The sequence below is a fragment of the Heloderma suspectum genome, chromosome 1, assembly GCF_057233095.1.
Source record: "Heloderma suspectum isolate Gila_16-S chromosome 1, 16-S_ref, whole genome shotgun sequence".
Lineage (NCBI taxonomy): Eukaryota > Metazoa > Chordata > Lepidosauria > Squamata > Helodermatidae > Heloderma > Heloderma suspectum.
The window spans coordinates 209,741,709-209,759,135 of record NC_139458.1 but is presented as its reverse complement, the minus strand read 5'-3'; the positions used below and the strand labels follow the sequence as shown (position 1 = coordinate 209,759,135).

Below are 17,427 nucleotides of genomic sequence, written 5' to 3'. Positions count from 1 at the left end.
GAGAAGGGAATGCATGGGGAAGAACACAAACATTCTTCCAAAGTTTTTGGGGTTTCTTGTAGGGAACACAGCATGATGACTAAAGCACTAGTCTGCGGACCACAAGGACTCCACTTGAAATCTTGCCTCTGGTTAGAGTGTTGGACTGGGACTCAGGAGACCCAGGTCCTAGTCCCCACTCGGCCAAGACGCCCACTGGATGGCTTTGGGCCAGTCCCTCACAGGGCTGTTGTGTGGATAAAATGGAGAGGAGGAGGCGGATCACGTATGCTGCCTTGGGCTCCTTGGAGGAAAGGTGAGATATGAATGTAACAAACAATAAAGAAATCAACACTCAGGTGGAACTACACAGTTTGGGCAGTTCAGCAATTCTTTTCAGGGGTGGTTTTTGCTTTTATTTAATGCAACTGCTTTTGAGACAGCAGTTTGGAGAAGATTACTGGCACGGAGGAGGAGGTATCCTAGATTTTTCCCCTTCATGTTCTTTTTCGACCTAAAATCCTCCCCCGCCATGCTTGGTTTTCCCATTGGGGAAAATAGATGAGTACAAGCAGCTTGGGGTGGGAATATACTGCATTTATAAATGCTAACTATTGTGCTGTGAGAGATAGAGATAGAAAACATTGTTTAAAACCTCCTTCTATTTTAAGGATTTATGATTTCCCCCGCATTTCTGTGTAGGAATTGAGTGGGTCTCAAATTTTGTTTTAGTGTGGTTTTCCATCCCGTATGTGTGTGTGTGTGTTGGGGGGAGGGAACCCATTTTGAGATCTCCCCCAAGAGTGAAACTGTGTTTACAACTGGCCCTGCAAAGCTCCTTTCAAACTCTCTTACCCATTTGCCTGACACATGTATGTTGTTAATGCAGGATAGACCACTGAAGGGAAATCAAATGTGCACTCCACCCGAAGTATGTTATACACTCGCACTGTATACACTCAATGTATTCACTTTCAATTAAACGTAAACTGATTTAAGCATTGCAGGTAAAAAAAAAAAAAAATCCCCCAAGTCAGCATTCATTCCTGTCAGGAACTTAGAGTGGGCATATCAAAGTGAAAGACAGTCCATGTGGATGTGCCTTATGCCCCAGTCGAGCATGAAGAACTCATTTGATGAGGGGAGAACAGGGGTGCACTCATTGGCCCCACCCCCTCCATCACATTCTTGTCACCTGCTCCTGCCATCTTCCCTGCATTGGAGGGCAAAAGGTCTGCAGCAGGCCACCTGCTGCGCTCATGTAGGCTCCCCATGTGCTACAGATCTTGGGGGGGCAGGAATTCCTTTCCCTGTTGGTGGACGCCCCGCCTTTTTTTGTTTTTACAAAGATTCCCCCCAAAACAACTACTGTTAGGCTGCCACCAGTCAGGTTCAACCTCCTGACAGACCCCTGTCTGTCCAGCCACTTGGAGAGTTCTAAGCCCTTCTGTCAAGGATCCTTCCTTCTAGCTCAGCTCTAGGAAAAATGAATGTTTAAAGTTGCTTTGGATTTTCTTGTCCACAGCCCAGAAACATAGAACTTTTTTTAAAAAATTGTGAAAATCCTAAGAACATAAGGATTTTGCAGTTGTGCAGTCCTTTGCATCGGGGAAAGATCTTTTAAAGTGAGAAATTCTCTTTTAAAACACATCCAAATGATCAAATATAAAACAGAAGTTTATTTGGGGAGTGAGAGAGAGGAGAAAAAACAAGGGAAGGCAACAATCACACACAGAGAATTCCAAATAAAATCAATAATGTCATCCTAACTTAGCTAGTTACATGTTAACAACTTGAGTGGAGTTTTGAGTTTCAGACCATATGCAGAGTTAATTGCAGAGAGATCGGCTGTTGCTTTGTCCAATAGTGTGAGAACTCCATTTATGTTGTCAGTGATCTAGCCAGAAAACTACTTAATGGCTGGATGACCCTAAACCTACATTACAAAAGAGTCAGCCAGTTCAAACCTGGTGGACTATTATAAAAAAGAACTTAGGTTCTAGATGCATATTGGGGAAGAGAGAGGTGAGATAGGCCTATTCAGGCATCCCAGCATGATGTCAACTTACCAGATGCTCTAGGAGGCATTGTTGAGCTACAACAGAATATAGGGGGTTGTCACACCATAGGCCTCAGCAGGGATGGCATAAGCTCTCCTGCTGCCTGAAGTGGGAGAGCACACACGTGCTTGGGCTGCACGCTGTCTCCCCATCCCCTGCTGTGTATCCTGTCTCCCCACGCCCCACTGTGCCACCCCGCCCCACGTCTCCTTCTTCCCACCCATACGTGCCGCACCTCCCCGCCGTGTCTCCTGTCTCCCATTGCTGCTGTTGTTGCTGCTGCTGCTCCTTGAAAAGCCGTGTCAGATGTAAGAAGCGGCTGGTGTGGCTCTGCAGAGGGACGGCCAGGCCCAAATGCCTGGCTCTGTGGGGTCCTTTCTCAGTGCCAGGCAATGTGGGAAGGGGTGGACCTGGAGATCGCTCATGGTACATGCCATCTCCAAGGATACGCACACACACACAATACCTGGCTCTAAGGAAGGGCCCTCAGAGCCAGGCATTGGGCCTGGCCAAGCCGCGCTGCCTGCTTTTTACAACCAACATGGCTTTTCAAAGAGACCACCCATCCACTCGCCCTCAAGGTTGCCCTGAGGGGATCCTCAGGGTGAGACAGAGGGTGGGTGGCTGCTCTGGAAAGCCCCGCTGGTTGCTTTCCCACCGCAGCACTTGCTGCAGTGGGAGAGCAGGGCCACCGGGACTCCCTGGAGCACCTGATGTTGTGCCGCCGGGCCGGGAAGCCGCTCCAGAGAGCCCCGTTGGCTCCACTCTCCCACTGTGGAAAACACCGCAGTGGGAGAGGCCAATAGTGCTCTCCAGAGCTCACAGGCAGCCGGCGGCACCTGCAGTAGAGGAAGCGCGCACATGGCTTCTCTGCCATGTGAGGCAGGGGCTTCATCCCACTTCCTGGGATTGCCTGTCTTGTGCTTTAGAACCTTGATCGTAAAGGGTTTTAAACTGCATGGAGAGTCTACATGAGTTCAGTAGGCTTCTTGCTTCTAGCATGACCCTGCTGTCCCTTCACATGCTTCTAATCATGTGAGTGCTTTAATGCCTGACTAGGACTGTAAGAATCTAATGGGAGAGCCCTCAGAGGCATGCAGAAGGTTTGAAGCTTTCTCACTGGCTCTGCACATCACCAGTCAAATGAACAGAAGATGGGCCCCTATATTGTTACACACAAGAGCTGGGGGAGATGTAGAAAAGTGGGTGAGATAGAGAAAGAGAGATCAGGAGGGAAAGTCTGTTTCCTCCAGCAAGAGCCTGTGCCGCTTCAGAGAGAACTGTTTCAGATTTTGGCTGCATGTCATGATCACTCCCACAAACTGCATGAATCTTGGCCATCGCATAGTGAATTCTCTTGCCCCTATTACTGAGCACCAGTGATATGAAGCAGGGATAGGGAAATACATTAATTGATGGCGAGGATTCACACAGTTAGAAAGCAATCCTACAGTCCCTGGGAGAGCATAGGATTGCTCAGAAAACCCCTCCGAGGTTGGAGACAGCGCTTCGACCTCGGAAGGGGGGCTCAGAGTTCTCGCCTTGACCCCTCGCAGCTGGTGTGGAGAGAACTGTGCCAGCTGCAACTCTGAGGATGGAAAAGTGACTGAGGAGGAGGAATGGGGGGCATTCTGGTGGGTGGGGAGGGGAGAAGACAAGAGAGGCCAGGATATGAGATATCCTGAGCTTCCTCCAGCCTCCTTCCCTCCCTCTCTGAAGTGTCCTTGCTGGAAAGCCTGTCTAGCGAAAATCACCAAATACAGAGGACAGGGAGGTGAAGAACGCCTCTGTCGCTCCTCCTGCCCCACAGCTTCAATCTCAGAAGCTTCTGAGTTTGGAGGTTTCCGAGCAGCGAGGGAGCGATCGATAGGATTATGCCCTTAGTTGCGGTAAAAATATATTTGGGTCCCTCGCCACAAAGAAGGCCATATCCACTGTGAGTGTAAAATGTAGGGTGGGCCTCACACCCTGCGAATCAGGTAGAGGACGTTGCTGTTTGATATCTAAGCATAGCTCCAAAATCATGAAGCTTAGATATCATTAGATATCAATGCTTAGATAGAATAACAGGGGGGAAAGCTCAACTATCATGAATGGTGTTCACAGCTTTGGCTGCAAATTAATGCTGAGGTCACCTAGTCAAGTAGTCCAGAAAGCTTCTTCCAGAGGATTCTTAGGTATGCACTATCATGCACTATCAACAGTTGTAACTCACAGCCGCAATTAACTGTACTTACTGTTTTACCCAGTCTTTACTTGAGGAAATCTCACATCAAAGTCAGCTTCTCTGGTGAACAGACCATTTGAGGTCAGCTTGAATGCTGACAGGGTGAGGCATTAATTATAGTTTGAAAAACTAGCCAGAAAGGGATAAAAGGGATCCTTGTTACCTCTGAACTAGCATACACTAATGCCAGGGTGGTCTGGCAATCCAGTACTGGAATTGGATCTAAGGTTACCAAATGGAGGGAACTTTATCTGGCCTTAAATTCCTTCTCTCTATATAATATGGGAAAAAGTAGCAACCTGCATTATACAGTAGTGTGGTAATAACTGACAGAACGGAAGTTCCAGCTTAGGATCATGGGACGTTGCCTTATCCTAAGTCAGTCCATGGGTCCATCTAGCCCAGTACTGTTGACACTGATTAGCAGCAGCTCTCCAGGGTTTCAAGCAGGATTCCTTCCTAGCCCTACCTGGAGATGCTGGGCATGGAACCTGGGACCTTTTACAGGCCAGGCATGTGCTCTGCCACTGAGTTACAGCCCACTTACTCCAATAAAATATACAGTTAAAAATAGACCCAGCAGACTACTACAGAATAACTAACCAATTTATTAATTTGGTTTTCAGGCTTTATTCCGAGAGTGTCAATATCCAGTGAGCACTGGATGCTCAATGCTGAAAGGAGCTTAGACAGCAACCCTGTGGTCCCTGTGGGAATGTCCCAGGGAACATAGGATTGTACAAAGTCCCTTTCCCAAGGCCAGAGACACTGCTATGACCTTGGGAGGGGGACTCTGAGATCTGATGCCCCACCCCCTTGTGCCTGCCATGGAAAGAACTATGCTAGCTGCTTCCCAAGATCACAACTGCTTTTTTGGGGAAAAGGGGGTTTTCCAGTAGCCAGGGAGAGGCAAGGAGAAGCCAGGATATAAGAAATTCTGCAGCTTCTCCAGAATCAGCTCAGCCCCTGCCCACATGACTTCTCTAGACAGGCACCTTTCTAGAGGAAAAAATAGAAAAAGGAGGGCAGAGAGGAGAAAATAACCTCTGTCCTCCTCCCACCCTGCTGGCAAAGCCCAGCAGGCACTGATAGTCAGAAGTTTCTGAGATCAGAGGCTTCCTTCTAAGGAGAGCGCAATCCATAGGATTGTGCTCTTACAGTCTTTGGTTGAGCATTTACCAATGGAAAACCTATGATTATTTTCATTCAAGCTAATGTGGGAAGAGGCCTTCTGGAAGGAACACCACTACCACTGAACGCACACACTCTTCAGCCTAGCATAATCCAGAAATCCTTTAAGGCAGCTGTGAACACAGTGTTCGCATCCTCTGCATTTGTCCCAGCACCTGATGAGAGGGGCAGTGCCTGGGATCAGTCTTCCCATCCCCCAGACACATGATCTGAACTTTCACGGATGAGAACACCAATTATGGGCTAGATCTTAAGATCTATAAGTGGACTTCTGCTCACAGACCTTTCCTCTTCCCATTACAGCCTCCTGTCCTGACCAAGCTAACAAACCATGGTCCATAAACAATCCAAAAATAGAACATGGTTTGTTGTTGGGTTGCGAACTCTGGGTTGTTGAAACCATGAATTGTCATAATGTGCAAACCCAGAACTATGGGTTGTTCCTGGGCTTTTTCACCAGGCTACAGAGGCAGTGGGCAAGAGTGGTCAAAAAACCCAGGTGCTCTACATGCCAGTACTACAGCACCGCAAAGGCATTTCGAATACATGGAGGGAGTTGGTGAAGGATGGGGAAAACAAAAAACCCAGGGACTGAGAAAACAAACTATGGTTTGTTTGATTGTCTGCCAAACAAAACTTGGGTAGGGTAACAAACCATGGATTAATGTTATGTGTGAACAGTCTAATGCAGTTAATATCTGACCACTGTCATTCTTTTTAATACTCATCACAGTGTTACCATTAAAAAAATAGTTTTGTTCTTTTAATAGTTCACCCCCAGATATCTTCTTTTTTTCTGGGAAGCAACTTTGGAGAATGTTCTGCGGCTACAAATGCACTGGCAATTTATGAGAAAGGGTGGTCCAGGCTGTAATGATTTCATAACAGGAGGATTAAAAAAAAAACCCTCCCCGTAGAAACAATGTTTATATTTTTGTTTCTCTCCCATACTCTCCTTGCAATCCAACATACCCTTTTAGATTAAGATAACAAGCTAATTCCTTTACCCTCTCCTGCTTCAAAATTGTCCTTGAGTATACAGAAGCTAATCACCAGTATCCTCCACTAGGGCAGAATCTTTAGTGTTCTCACTGCATCTAGACTTCTAAACTGATATGATTCAATTAGCTCCAGTAACACTGGAGCCCAAAACGTCTTATGTGGTTGTGAAAGTGGAGATGAATATCATGGGAATTATCCTGAAATTACATTATCATCATCATCTATTATTATTATTATTATTATTATTATTATTATTATTATTATTGCACCCCTAGTGAATCTCTTGTGAATATGAGCTTGCTGAATCAGAAATTGTAACTATTTCTGTCTAAAGGGTTTTGATTTGCGTCCCAACACATTGGTTGCCATGATAACGTCATGTAGTTTCCTGTCCTCGAGGCCCCACTACTCACTGCCAGGAATAGGGGTGAAATATCAGCCACCATAAAAACACACTAATATGCCAACCCAGGGGGAATGGGAATTCATTCCTCGCACAGAAATGATCAGTCTCGTCCTGGAGCGTGACACGTTGTGCGCCAAACTGTTGCCTCCCTCCCTTCCCCAGCTTTCTCCTTCTGCATTTCTGTCTCTGGGCCTATTTTTTCCTCTCTCTCTCTCTCTCTCTCCTTCTTTTCCTGTCTTTTGGCTCGGGCACTTTCATCTCCTCCCTCGGGGATTCGAGATGTCACTGCAGGAAGTGCTTGTCTGCCTCTCAGGCAGCAGCAGAGCCCTGTGGCTTTGACAAACCTCATTTAATTGGGAGGAAGCCAGGAGGGTTTGAAAGAACTGAAACATCCACGAAACTCCTTTTATCAGGCATAATTTAAACTCTGCATGGAAAAAACCCTATATGTATAAAGAAAAGTCAACTTCCCCCCTGCTGCGAGTCCTCCCCTCCTCCTCCGGCAAAGGCAGGCTCCTGCGAGATTCCATCTTTTCAGTTTTCTAAAAGTGTCAAAGTAGATTTGTGCTCTGTGGCTGGTTGGACAGAAATGGAATGCAGATTTTTCTCTCTCTTGCTCTCCACTCCATCCCCATGTGCACCCACTGAGGGTCAAGCTTGATAGTGGCAGCGACATATCCACGTGCTTAAAAACCCAGATCTGCCCCAGTCATGGAGGAAGCAGGGGCTGAGGGGCCAATAAGGAGCAAAAGGGGATCATGGGTGAATACGGTAGTCAGGAGCCCTCTTTTACAGAGGACAGTCCTCTATTTGAAGGGCTACCAGAGGAACATCCCCTATTTTGAAGGTGTCCTCTATTTGAACGACTGTCCAGTCCAAGACCGGGATAAAGAATCCTAAAAAGAGAGAGCTGAGCCTTGAAGTTGCCCACCAAAAGCACCTGGACAGCAGACTGAAGAACCCACACAGGTCACCTGGTCACAGTCTTCCACACTATGGTGAGATGGACTCTAAATTTCTATCTATATCTAAATTTTATGCAAATGTCCTCTTTTGTCCTTTTTTGGGGGCAATTCACAAGTGGCTACTCTAAGAGGGCAGAAGAATCTTCCTCTGCTGTCCACTTATGTCTCTGCAGCCCCTTTCTCCCCTAAGCACTTTTCTCTCAGGGAAGCTCACTTCCCCTTCAGCTGAAAACAGCTGAAAAGCACCTGGAGGGACAGCCTGTGGGGAAGGCTAATTGCAGGCAGAGGTATGGTTTATTACACCTTTCCCACCTGCCCTTTTGGTCTTAAAACTGGACCCTCACCCCTCTCTTTCTACATAACTGGCCCAAATCTGGATTTAAACACATGGATCTGCTGCTGTCTAGTTTAGTGCCACTTTGGCAAAGGTGGTCTGCTGTGTTCGTGACATGTCTCAAAATAAAAAATGTAGTTTTCAAATAATTTGGAATCTAAATCTAAGAAGGGTTTTCATTTATGGCCCCCACTCAGGGTCTGGTAAGAAGGAAGGATGAAAATCTGTAAGAATCTGGTTTCTCAAGCAAACAATATTATATCCCTATTCACAAAGTCCAGCTATACTTTGTTTTGCAATGTTTCTGATTCTCATGGTAACGGAGGATAGTTTCAGAACCCAAAGGCACTTTCTGCTAAAGCCTTAGAAATGAGCCACCTTTCCTTTGACATTATAGCTTTCTGTATGCACAGAAATTTGTACATCTCGATACATTCTAAGACAGTATAGTTGCATGAAGGACTGTACCATGTGCTTGCCTAGCTTGTGTGTGTGTGCATGTGTATTTACAGTGTCCCAACCACAAATAACTTTACAAATCCCTTGTAGTGGAAAATGGAAGAGGGAAGGCATACCGTCAGAAAGCTGGTACAACTGAGAGGGCAAAGGGCTGAAGAAACTATGAACAAGTGCCTCCTGTGCAGAAATCCTATCTTGTGGACAAACTTTTAACATTCTTGCTGCCATGTCCTCAGCCTCAGTCTCTCTGCCCAGTCTAGAAAGCAAGAGAAATAATCAATGCCAGAGCAAGACCTTGAACCACAGAGTTAAGCCATAGATAGACAGATAGATGATGATAGACAAATAGATGATGATGATGATAGATATGTCTGAAAAATTCTGTGCTAACATTTGGGCCCCAGAGATAAGCCAATTACAGATATACAAATGGGTCTAGAACTTTGCCATCTCCTCTCTCCAAAATTTTCTCAAGTTATGAGGTGGTTGTACTTAAGTGCCAGAGACTGCTTCGGACCCATTTCCAAAGAAAGATTTTTCAAAAACATCCATTCTGAAAAGAAATCACTACTTTGCAAACAAAGAGCTTAAGTATGAGGGAAAGACCAATATCAAACAAATGCAATGCATATGCTCTTGTTACAATCAAAGTTTGGCTTGAACCTGCTATGGTCATACTTGGGGCCACTTCCAACATAACATGATCTGCCTTTTTCTTCTTCTTCTTCTTCTCCAAACCTGCGAATAAATGTATACATTGGATTGAACAGCCAGGCTTCTCTCCAACCTCCACACATGTGGTATTTCTTCTGCTAAATTTTTGGACATGAACCAGGGGTTCAGTCATCACCAGGGGAGACCCATGTCATTTTGATGCCTGAGAAAGTGTAATGTATAGTTAGGAATATACTGTATTAAGTTGTCTGAAGGTGACGCTAGTCTAGTGAAAGGTGAACTCCCCCTCAACTTGATTTAGAATAGGCCTTGGCTAACAGGATCTTTTTTCCAGGCAATTATTTTTTTTTTCTTGAGTCAATTTCTGAAATTAGGAAACTGATTATATCATTGGGAACGTGACAGAAAATCAATGATACAATAACCTTAGAAGGGGGGGAGGGAGTTGAGCAGTTAGAGTGTGAAAGCTGGCAGACTTCAAAAACAATGTCCCAGGAAAATCACTACACTGACATAACTTCACTTGATAGTAAGAGTTTGTGTTGCTCACTCAACGGATAGTGCCAACTACGTAAAGCAATTGACAATTTGATGAAGCCAAAATCTACAGCCTGACACAGCTGCCTCACTCTGTGTAATGGTAGGACCAGCCCTGGACAGTACAGGGATGTTTGTACTTCCAAATATTCCTACAAGAGAGTGGAGACACATGTTTACCAGAGCTGGTGCCAAATCTTGCCTATAGCACATTGGGAGGGCTGATATGAGAACAATCAAATTAGAAGTTACCATGGCTTGATTTTGTGGGGAGAGTGAGTGAGGGATTTAGCCTGTGAAAGCTCTGACATGTTCCATTAACTTTGCCAGAAAAGTGAATTCCTGCAAGCTTTACTGCATTAGAAGAGATTGGGTTGTGTGTTTGTGTGCGTGTTTTACCACCCTGTCAACCAGTTCATCAAACTTGAAGTTTTCCAGAAGTTCCATGGACTTGAAATCACATTTTATTTTATAAGCATCCCTTGAACATAAATGGCTGGAATATATCGTCTCCTTAGTAGCCCCTAAGGTTGGTTGTTGATGAAAATCATTTTGACATGGCAAAAATCTCTGCTTTCCCCACCTTCAGCTGTGCCTGGTAATACCCAATGCCAAGTGGCTGAGTTCTGGAGAACATGGCAGCTTGGAGGCTAAGAAGTGAAACAGAAGAAGAAAAACAAGCAAACAAAAATAGTGCTTCAGTTTTATGGCTTTTAATTTGCTTGTTTCTTCGAAGTGTCAGTTGGGCCATTAGAGCCCAGCCTGCTGCGTTTCTCCTCACACCCATCCCAGCTGGCATGTCCCTACCAAATGACATCACCCTGCCTGGATCTGCTCACTTTCATTCTCTGCCTCCCGTCCCAACAAAAACAGACACATAAAACTAACTGGGCTTGGGGTTTTGAGTAGATGCCATTAGCTGCCAATGCCTTTTTTCTTGGGAGGGGAGGGGGAAGGAGGAAAACCAGAATTCTAAGCGCAAAACTGCAATGTGGTGCAGATGAGTTGGAAACATATCCCTGGGCAGATCACGGGTCCATCTACCCTAGCATTGTTGACACTGACAGGCAATGGCTCTCCTGAGTTTCAGAGAGGAGTTTTTCCCTGCCTTGCCTGAAGATCCAGGGATTAAACCTGCGACCTTCTGCATACATAGGAGGTGTTCTGCCACCAAGCTATGACAAATTACAAGGCGTCTCCCAGAATTGGCAATACTGAGAGTGCCAGCACAGTATAAGGATGCTTTGAGACAAGGCTTTGATGGCACCATTGCCCTGCCTCATTCACAGAATTGTACAGGGCTCCAGACACTGTTGTCTTCCACTCATAACCATGAAACATGATATCATGTTTGTCTTCCACTCAGTGTGTTTTCCCACTGCTTTTCCATCTTTTCTCTTACTGCAGCTGATCTGCTAAGAAAGAAAAGACGGAATAGCTGCACAATGCCTTCTCATTGGTCTGGAGGCAGCCTAAGACAGGGGAAGTTAGAAAGATGAACTGCATGACTTGTTTAGAAACACAGTTTCTGTGGGATGTAAAGCCATTTATTTGTGTAGTGAGGTGACCTGACCTAACAATGTCAGGCCTAACAATGTCAATGTTTAGTTCAGTGTGGACAAAGTGCCTCAGCTGAGGATATCGCATGGCAACGTGCTTTTTCCATGCCAGAAGACAGCACAAAAGCCTGGATGTTCATGTGTTTGAGGAAGTGATATCAGCCTGTGAAGGAGGAAACTCCTTCCATTCTTGCACAACACCACAAATGTGGCTGAAAGTACATGGGTGGGCATGCAAAAAGGCCCTGGACGTCAGCAGACCTTGGCCAAGCAGCATGGCCCATGCAGAGTAGTGAAGTGAGTTTCCATATCCACGTAGATAAGAGGAGCACGGCAGCAACGCCTGAGAATGTCGGGGGACGATTTGAGGGGCAGGAGTTGGTTCCAGTCCTTGCCTTAGCTAGTTCTTCCACCTTATTTCTGATTTCTCACCCTGTGCCAAAGGTGCAGCCAATGTCAAAAGCTTGTGACAAAATGTGGAGTCTGTAGGAAAGATCTCACAAACTCCTGGCCTCCTCAAATCTAATTATGACCTGCATAAAGCGCTATCCCTGGCGGGGCTGCCCTGGACTGATTCTACAAAGGGGATATTCAGTAAGTATTGGGCAATCAGGCCGCCGTTCTCTAGCTCAGCCTGGATCTTTGCAGAGTGAACATCACAAACTCAGGGGCATTTCCCTTCATACTGATTACTTGTGAAATGAGTGATCTGTAGCTGCCCAGGCAGCTCATGCAAGTAGCCTGATGATAATCATAAATTCATAGAGCCAAGATTATTTTTGGGGAATCTGCTGCTTATTTTGCTGCTGCTGCTGCTGCTGCTGTTGTTGTTGTTGTTAGGTTTAAATACTTGCGACTTTGGAGCTGTCTTATTCAGACTGAACCCAAAGGAACCAAGTCTAGAGTTTAAAGCATGCACAGAAAAGCAAACAGATCCTAAGGGAGAGCTTGATAATACTGTCATAGGGAGTTTACCTGTCACAGATCATTTGGAGCCTCCGAGACCTACTGGCGAAGAACCTCTCTGGAAAGTTAATATGCAATCACCAGATTAAATGAAAACCAAGGAAATGTCCCAAACCATGTATCTGTAATTTCCAGTCCTCCTACAGAATCTGTCATTGTTTTTATAAATATACACTACTTCTATAAAGCATGAATACTGGCATCAGTGCTACAGAGAGCATACAACTCCCCTGTTCAAACAGCTTCACTAGCTCCCAGTGTGTTTCTGGGCAAAATTCAAAGTGCTAGCTATGACCTATAAAGCCCTATACGGCTCGAATCCAGGTTATCTGAAAGACCATATTGTCCCTTATGAGCCTGCTCGTGCCCTGAGATCTTTAGGGGAGGCCCTTCTCACAGTCCCGCCACCATCACAGGCTTGTGGGAGAGGGCCTTCTCAGTGGCTGCCCCAAGGCTCTGGAATTCCCTTCCCAGGGAGGTGAGAGTGGCACCCTCCTTGGTATGTTCCCACAGGCAGGCAAATTTTTTTTTGTTTCAGCAGGCCTTTGGGGATAAATAGTCTGGACCTGTGAGAATATGATGGAGTGGTACTATTGTTTATACTGTTGTTGTTTTTAAATTCTGATAGTTTATACAATTTTAATATTATTTATGATTTAATTATATTTTTAACTTTTGTTTATTTTTATTTATAGGTTTTAGCTGTACAAGTTTTTAATGTTGTAAAGCCTCCTTGAGTCCCAGCATTGGGGAAAAGTCAGGATAGAAAGAAAGAAAGAAAGAAAGAAAGAAAGAAAGAAAGAAAGATTCTGGAGTGCTGTTTAGCCACTTGCAAGGGAATATGAGCACACACTCTTGAATTTGACTTTAACAAAAATAATCTAAATTCTGCAGCCAGGATGACCAAATTCTGTAACTGAAACAGATCATGCAAACAGTGCGAGCATGCGTGCGTGCATGAGGGACTGGGAAAAGAAGGTTTGGGACTGATGAAATAGCACACAGCAGACAGGAAGATGTAATGGGAGCCATGAAGACTAGCTGATCTCTATACCATAGGTGCACCATCTTTTGCATGACCTGCCAGAATTGTGCAAGGACTTGATGCATCCTACATCTCATTCTGCAATCTGTCACTTCCTTGTTGCCTTACAGTACCTGATCCTCCTGAATAATTGGAACCTTTGTCTCTCTCTTGTTGTTTTGACACCCTACCTATGATATCAGAGCTAGATATCATGTTAGCCTAGCCTAGCCAATATCCTTGCCATGGTGACTGACATCCTCATGGTGAGTTTCTCTCCCTCCCTTGCCCTCCCTCCCTCTCAGACACGCATGTGCACACACACACACATACACACACACACACATAGTTTAGAACAACTCACTGCATGAGCGAAGGGCATCGTGGTGAGTTTCCCTGCCAGCAATCCATGGCAATGGCAATGGCTGAGCTGGTCAGGCAAATTCGCAACACGTAATGGATGTTACACACAGGGAGTCTTGCTGCAGTGGTTAATCTTGCTGCTACTTGTGCTGGCCACCTGTTTCAGTCCGGGGAGATGTGTAGTCTTTAGCACCGGAGAGGGCTGGGCAGCAAGAAATGTTTGAGAAGGCCCACCAAATAGTCTCCTTGTCTTTGCTCTGGGTTGGTGCTTTAAAAAAAAGAAAAGGCTATCTGAGTGCTCCTGCACCCCGCCTGTAAGAATTAAAAATAAATACATAATTTTTAAACATTTCAAAATGTCACAGAGGGAATGGTCTTTCATGGTTTCACAGATACTATCCAATAGGGCAGGAGCAGACAACCTTTTTACTCCCAAGGGCCAGAGTGGGCAGGCCCAGAGGATGGACACACACATTTGTCTCATACAAAAGATCACTCCTATGGAATAGGGGCTTGTGACATCAGTATGCAGGGCCCCAAGCATCATCTTTGGGGCCTGGTACACACTTGTATGGCCTCCCTTCCACACACATACCATGAACCCCATCCCATCCACACAATCTCATGCGTGATGAAAGAAAAGTCTTTTCTGCATTTCTGAAATTACACCATGCCCCATACTGGGGCCTTTCTGCCATGACCCAAACACGGCAGTATTGTGGGTATGTGTGCGCACACAATTAGCATGTGTGAACTAGGCATTTACCTGCATATATTTGGGGACTGTAACTCCTATCAGCAGCGGCACTTGCTCCTACTGTCCCTGGGTGTCATACCGCCCCTGGAGGAGGAGGATCTAGAGCCCTCTGAGCCGGATGTCCCTGGAGAGCAGGGATAACCTTGGTCGATGACCAAGGAGTACCTGGGCCTTTGCAGGAGATAGCATTGGTTTGGAGGGAGGGAGGGCTCTGATTCAGAAGTGGATGCTACTGATTAGTCCCTGGGAATGCAGTTGTTTAAAGATACAAGCAAAGATACAGATACAGGCCAAGCAAAGAACTGCCTATTTACAAGAGAGAGCTCCTCATAAGTAAGGGGTAACTCGTAAGCAAGACTCTACTCATGAGTAAAACCTCTGATGACTTAGGCCTGGTTTTGGAATGGAAACTGCCTTGGTCACCCTGTGGTATGACCTCTGCCAGGAGAGGGATGGGGGAGTGTGATCCGATTGATTCTCCTGGACCTCTCAGCGGCTTTCGGTACCATCAGCCATGGTATCCTTCTGGATAGGCTGACTGCGTTGGGAGTTGGAGGCAGTGCAGTGTTTCCGCTCCTACTTGGATGGCTGATTCCAGAAGGTGGTGCTGGGGGATTATTACTAAGTGCCTTGGCAATTATGCCATGGGGTTCCACAGGGCTCTATTTTATCCCCTATGCTGTTCAACATCTACATGAAAGTGCTGGGGGAGGTTATCCGGAGGTGTGGACTGAGGTACCATCAATATGTGGATGACACCCAGCTCTACCTCTCCTTTTCATCAAACCCAGGTGAGGCAGTGGCTGCTCTGAATTAGTGCCTGGGCACGGTAATGGACTGGATGAGGGCCATTAAACTGAAACTGAATCCAGACAAGATGGAGGTACTGTTAGTAGGTGGTTCATTTGCCCGGCTAAGTGATGTTTGACCTGTTCTGGAGGGGGTTGCATTCCCCCTAAAGGATCAGGTTCATAATTTGGGTGTGCTCTTGGACCCAGAACTGTCACTTGAGGCACAGGTGAACTCAGTGGCATGGAGCACTTTTTATCAACTTAGGCTGGTAAACCAATTATGCCCTCATCTGGGCAGAGATAGCCTAGCTACAGTTATCAATGCCCTGATAACCTCTTGACTGGATTACTGCAACATGTTATACATGGTGCTGCCTTTGAAAACGGTCCAGAAACTTCAGTTAGTCCAAAACAGGGCAGCAAGATTGTTAACAGGGACTGGCCAATGAGATCACATTATGCCAGTGCTTTTCCAGCTGCACTGGTTGCCAGTCCATTTCCAGGCCCAATTCGAAGTGCTGGTACTAACATTCAAAGCCCTAAATGGCTTGGGGCCCAGTTATCTGAAGGATCGCCTCCTCCCATATGTGTCTGTCTGGACCCTAAGATCATCTTAAGGGGTCTTTCTCTGTGAGCCCCTGCCAAAGGAAGTGAGGCAGGTGGCTATCAGGAAGAGGGCCTTTTCTGCTGTGGCACCCCGGCTGTGGAATGAGCTCCCTAGAGAGGTTCACCTGGCACCTACATTGTACTCCTTCCGGTGCCAGGTAAAGACCTTTTTATTCTCCCAGCATTTCAGCATTTTAGCTTCCTATCTTTTAGCTCTGGTGTTTTAAATCTGTATTTTAAAGCTCCTCATTGCTGCTAGGTTTTAGTCTGGTTGCACTGTTATTTTGTGGTTTTAAGCTTTCATATTGTTTTATGCTGCACTCTGTGGTTTTAATTTTTGTGAACCGCCCAGAGAGCTTTGGCTGTTGGGCAGTATAGGTATAGAAACGAAACGAATGAATGAATAAATAAATAAATTGCAGATGAGCCCTAGGTGGGGCTCAGGAAGCTCAGGCTTAAGTCTCAGTCTTAGGCAGAGAAATGGCACACGAATGTGTCTTAGTCCCCTGCTTGCGTATCCCTGGCTGCTTGGCTGTCTTCGCCGGAAACCCACCACACCCCATGATTGCACCCTTGGCCTGTCTTCAGACCTGCCTTTGAATCTGATCTTGCCTGGCTACCTTGCTCTCTACATGGAGCTTATCTGCTCAGACCCTAGACTGTTTTCAGACTTGCCTTTGCATTTGACCCTACCTGGCAACCTTGTTCTCTGCTTGGACCCTCTCTCTCTTTTAAATGCTGAATTTAAAATGCTACCCAAGGTGCTGAACCATTTTGGGGCTAGGGTTCAGAACCTTGGATAGCTCTTTTATAGTTCTGGCTGGTTCTGACTGAAACCCAGAATGGATTTATAGCCCCACTGAAGTCGGAGCCACCAGCCTCCACTGGCATACTCTCTCTGTTCTGGAGCAGCCAGAAGGCCAGCAACTCTCTTGGTGTCATGTGTACCAATAGTGATGATAACGGTATGATAACGGTATAACTGCTATTCAGCCTCTGTTCAGAATGCTGCTTGTTCTGCTCTAACAGTTTCTAACAGATACAGGGATAAATATCCAACAGATAACAGATACAGGGATAAATATCCTCAAGGATGATCTTAGCCTTCATTTTCTCCTGCAGGGTCAGTGCCGGTCCCGGGCTTCTGAGAGCCCTCAATGGGCCCCTCCCTCAGTGAGGCTGCCTCCTCACCCCCTTTGTCCCCAGCTGCTATTGCTCCACCTGCTCTTTCTCAGCATTGCTCCCACTTGCTTCCTTGACAGGCGGAGAGGCAGATGATGATGCAAACAGGCCCTGGCATCTCCTGCTCCTCCTTCTCACCACCGCATTGACTGGGCGAGAGTGAAGGGCTGATGAACAAGCAGGTAGCAATGCTGAAGAGGAGGAGCAATTCCAGGGGGCTTTTGGCAAGGGGCCCCTGCCGGGGTGTGGGTGCCCAACAGCATCTACCCTTGATGCTGGTAACAAGGCTATAGCCTGGGCTCCCCCCCCCCCCGGCCCCAATCCCAAGTCCCCAGACCCTGGTA

At 46.2% G+C, this 17,427-nt stretch overlaps 1 protein-coding gene across 1 annotated transcript in view; it reads right to left on the bottom strand.

Moving 5' to 3' along the window:
• CDK15 (cyclin dependent kinase 15) overlaps window positions 1-17,427 on the bottom strand; it is a 65,605-nt gene that overhangs the window by 4,225 nt on the left and 43,953 nt on the right. Inside the window, exons 11-12 of the mRNA XM_084818023.1 lie at window positions 12,370-12,418; window positions 8,740-8,879 (exon numbers count right to left, since the gene is read on the bottom strand). Of these exons, the coding sequence (XP_084674149.1) occupies window positions 8,740-8,879; window positions 12,370-12,418 (189 nt within the window). The remainder of the gene's footprint in view (window positions 1-8,739; window positions 8,880-12,369; window positions 12,419-17,427) is intronic.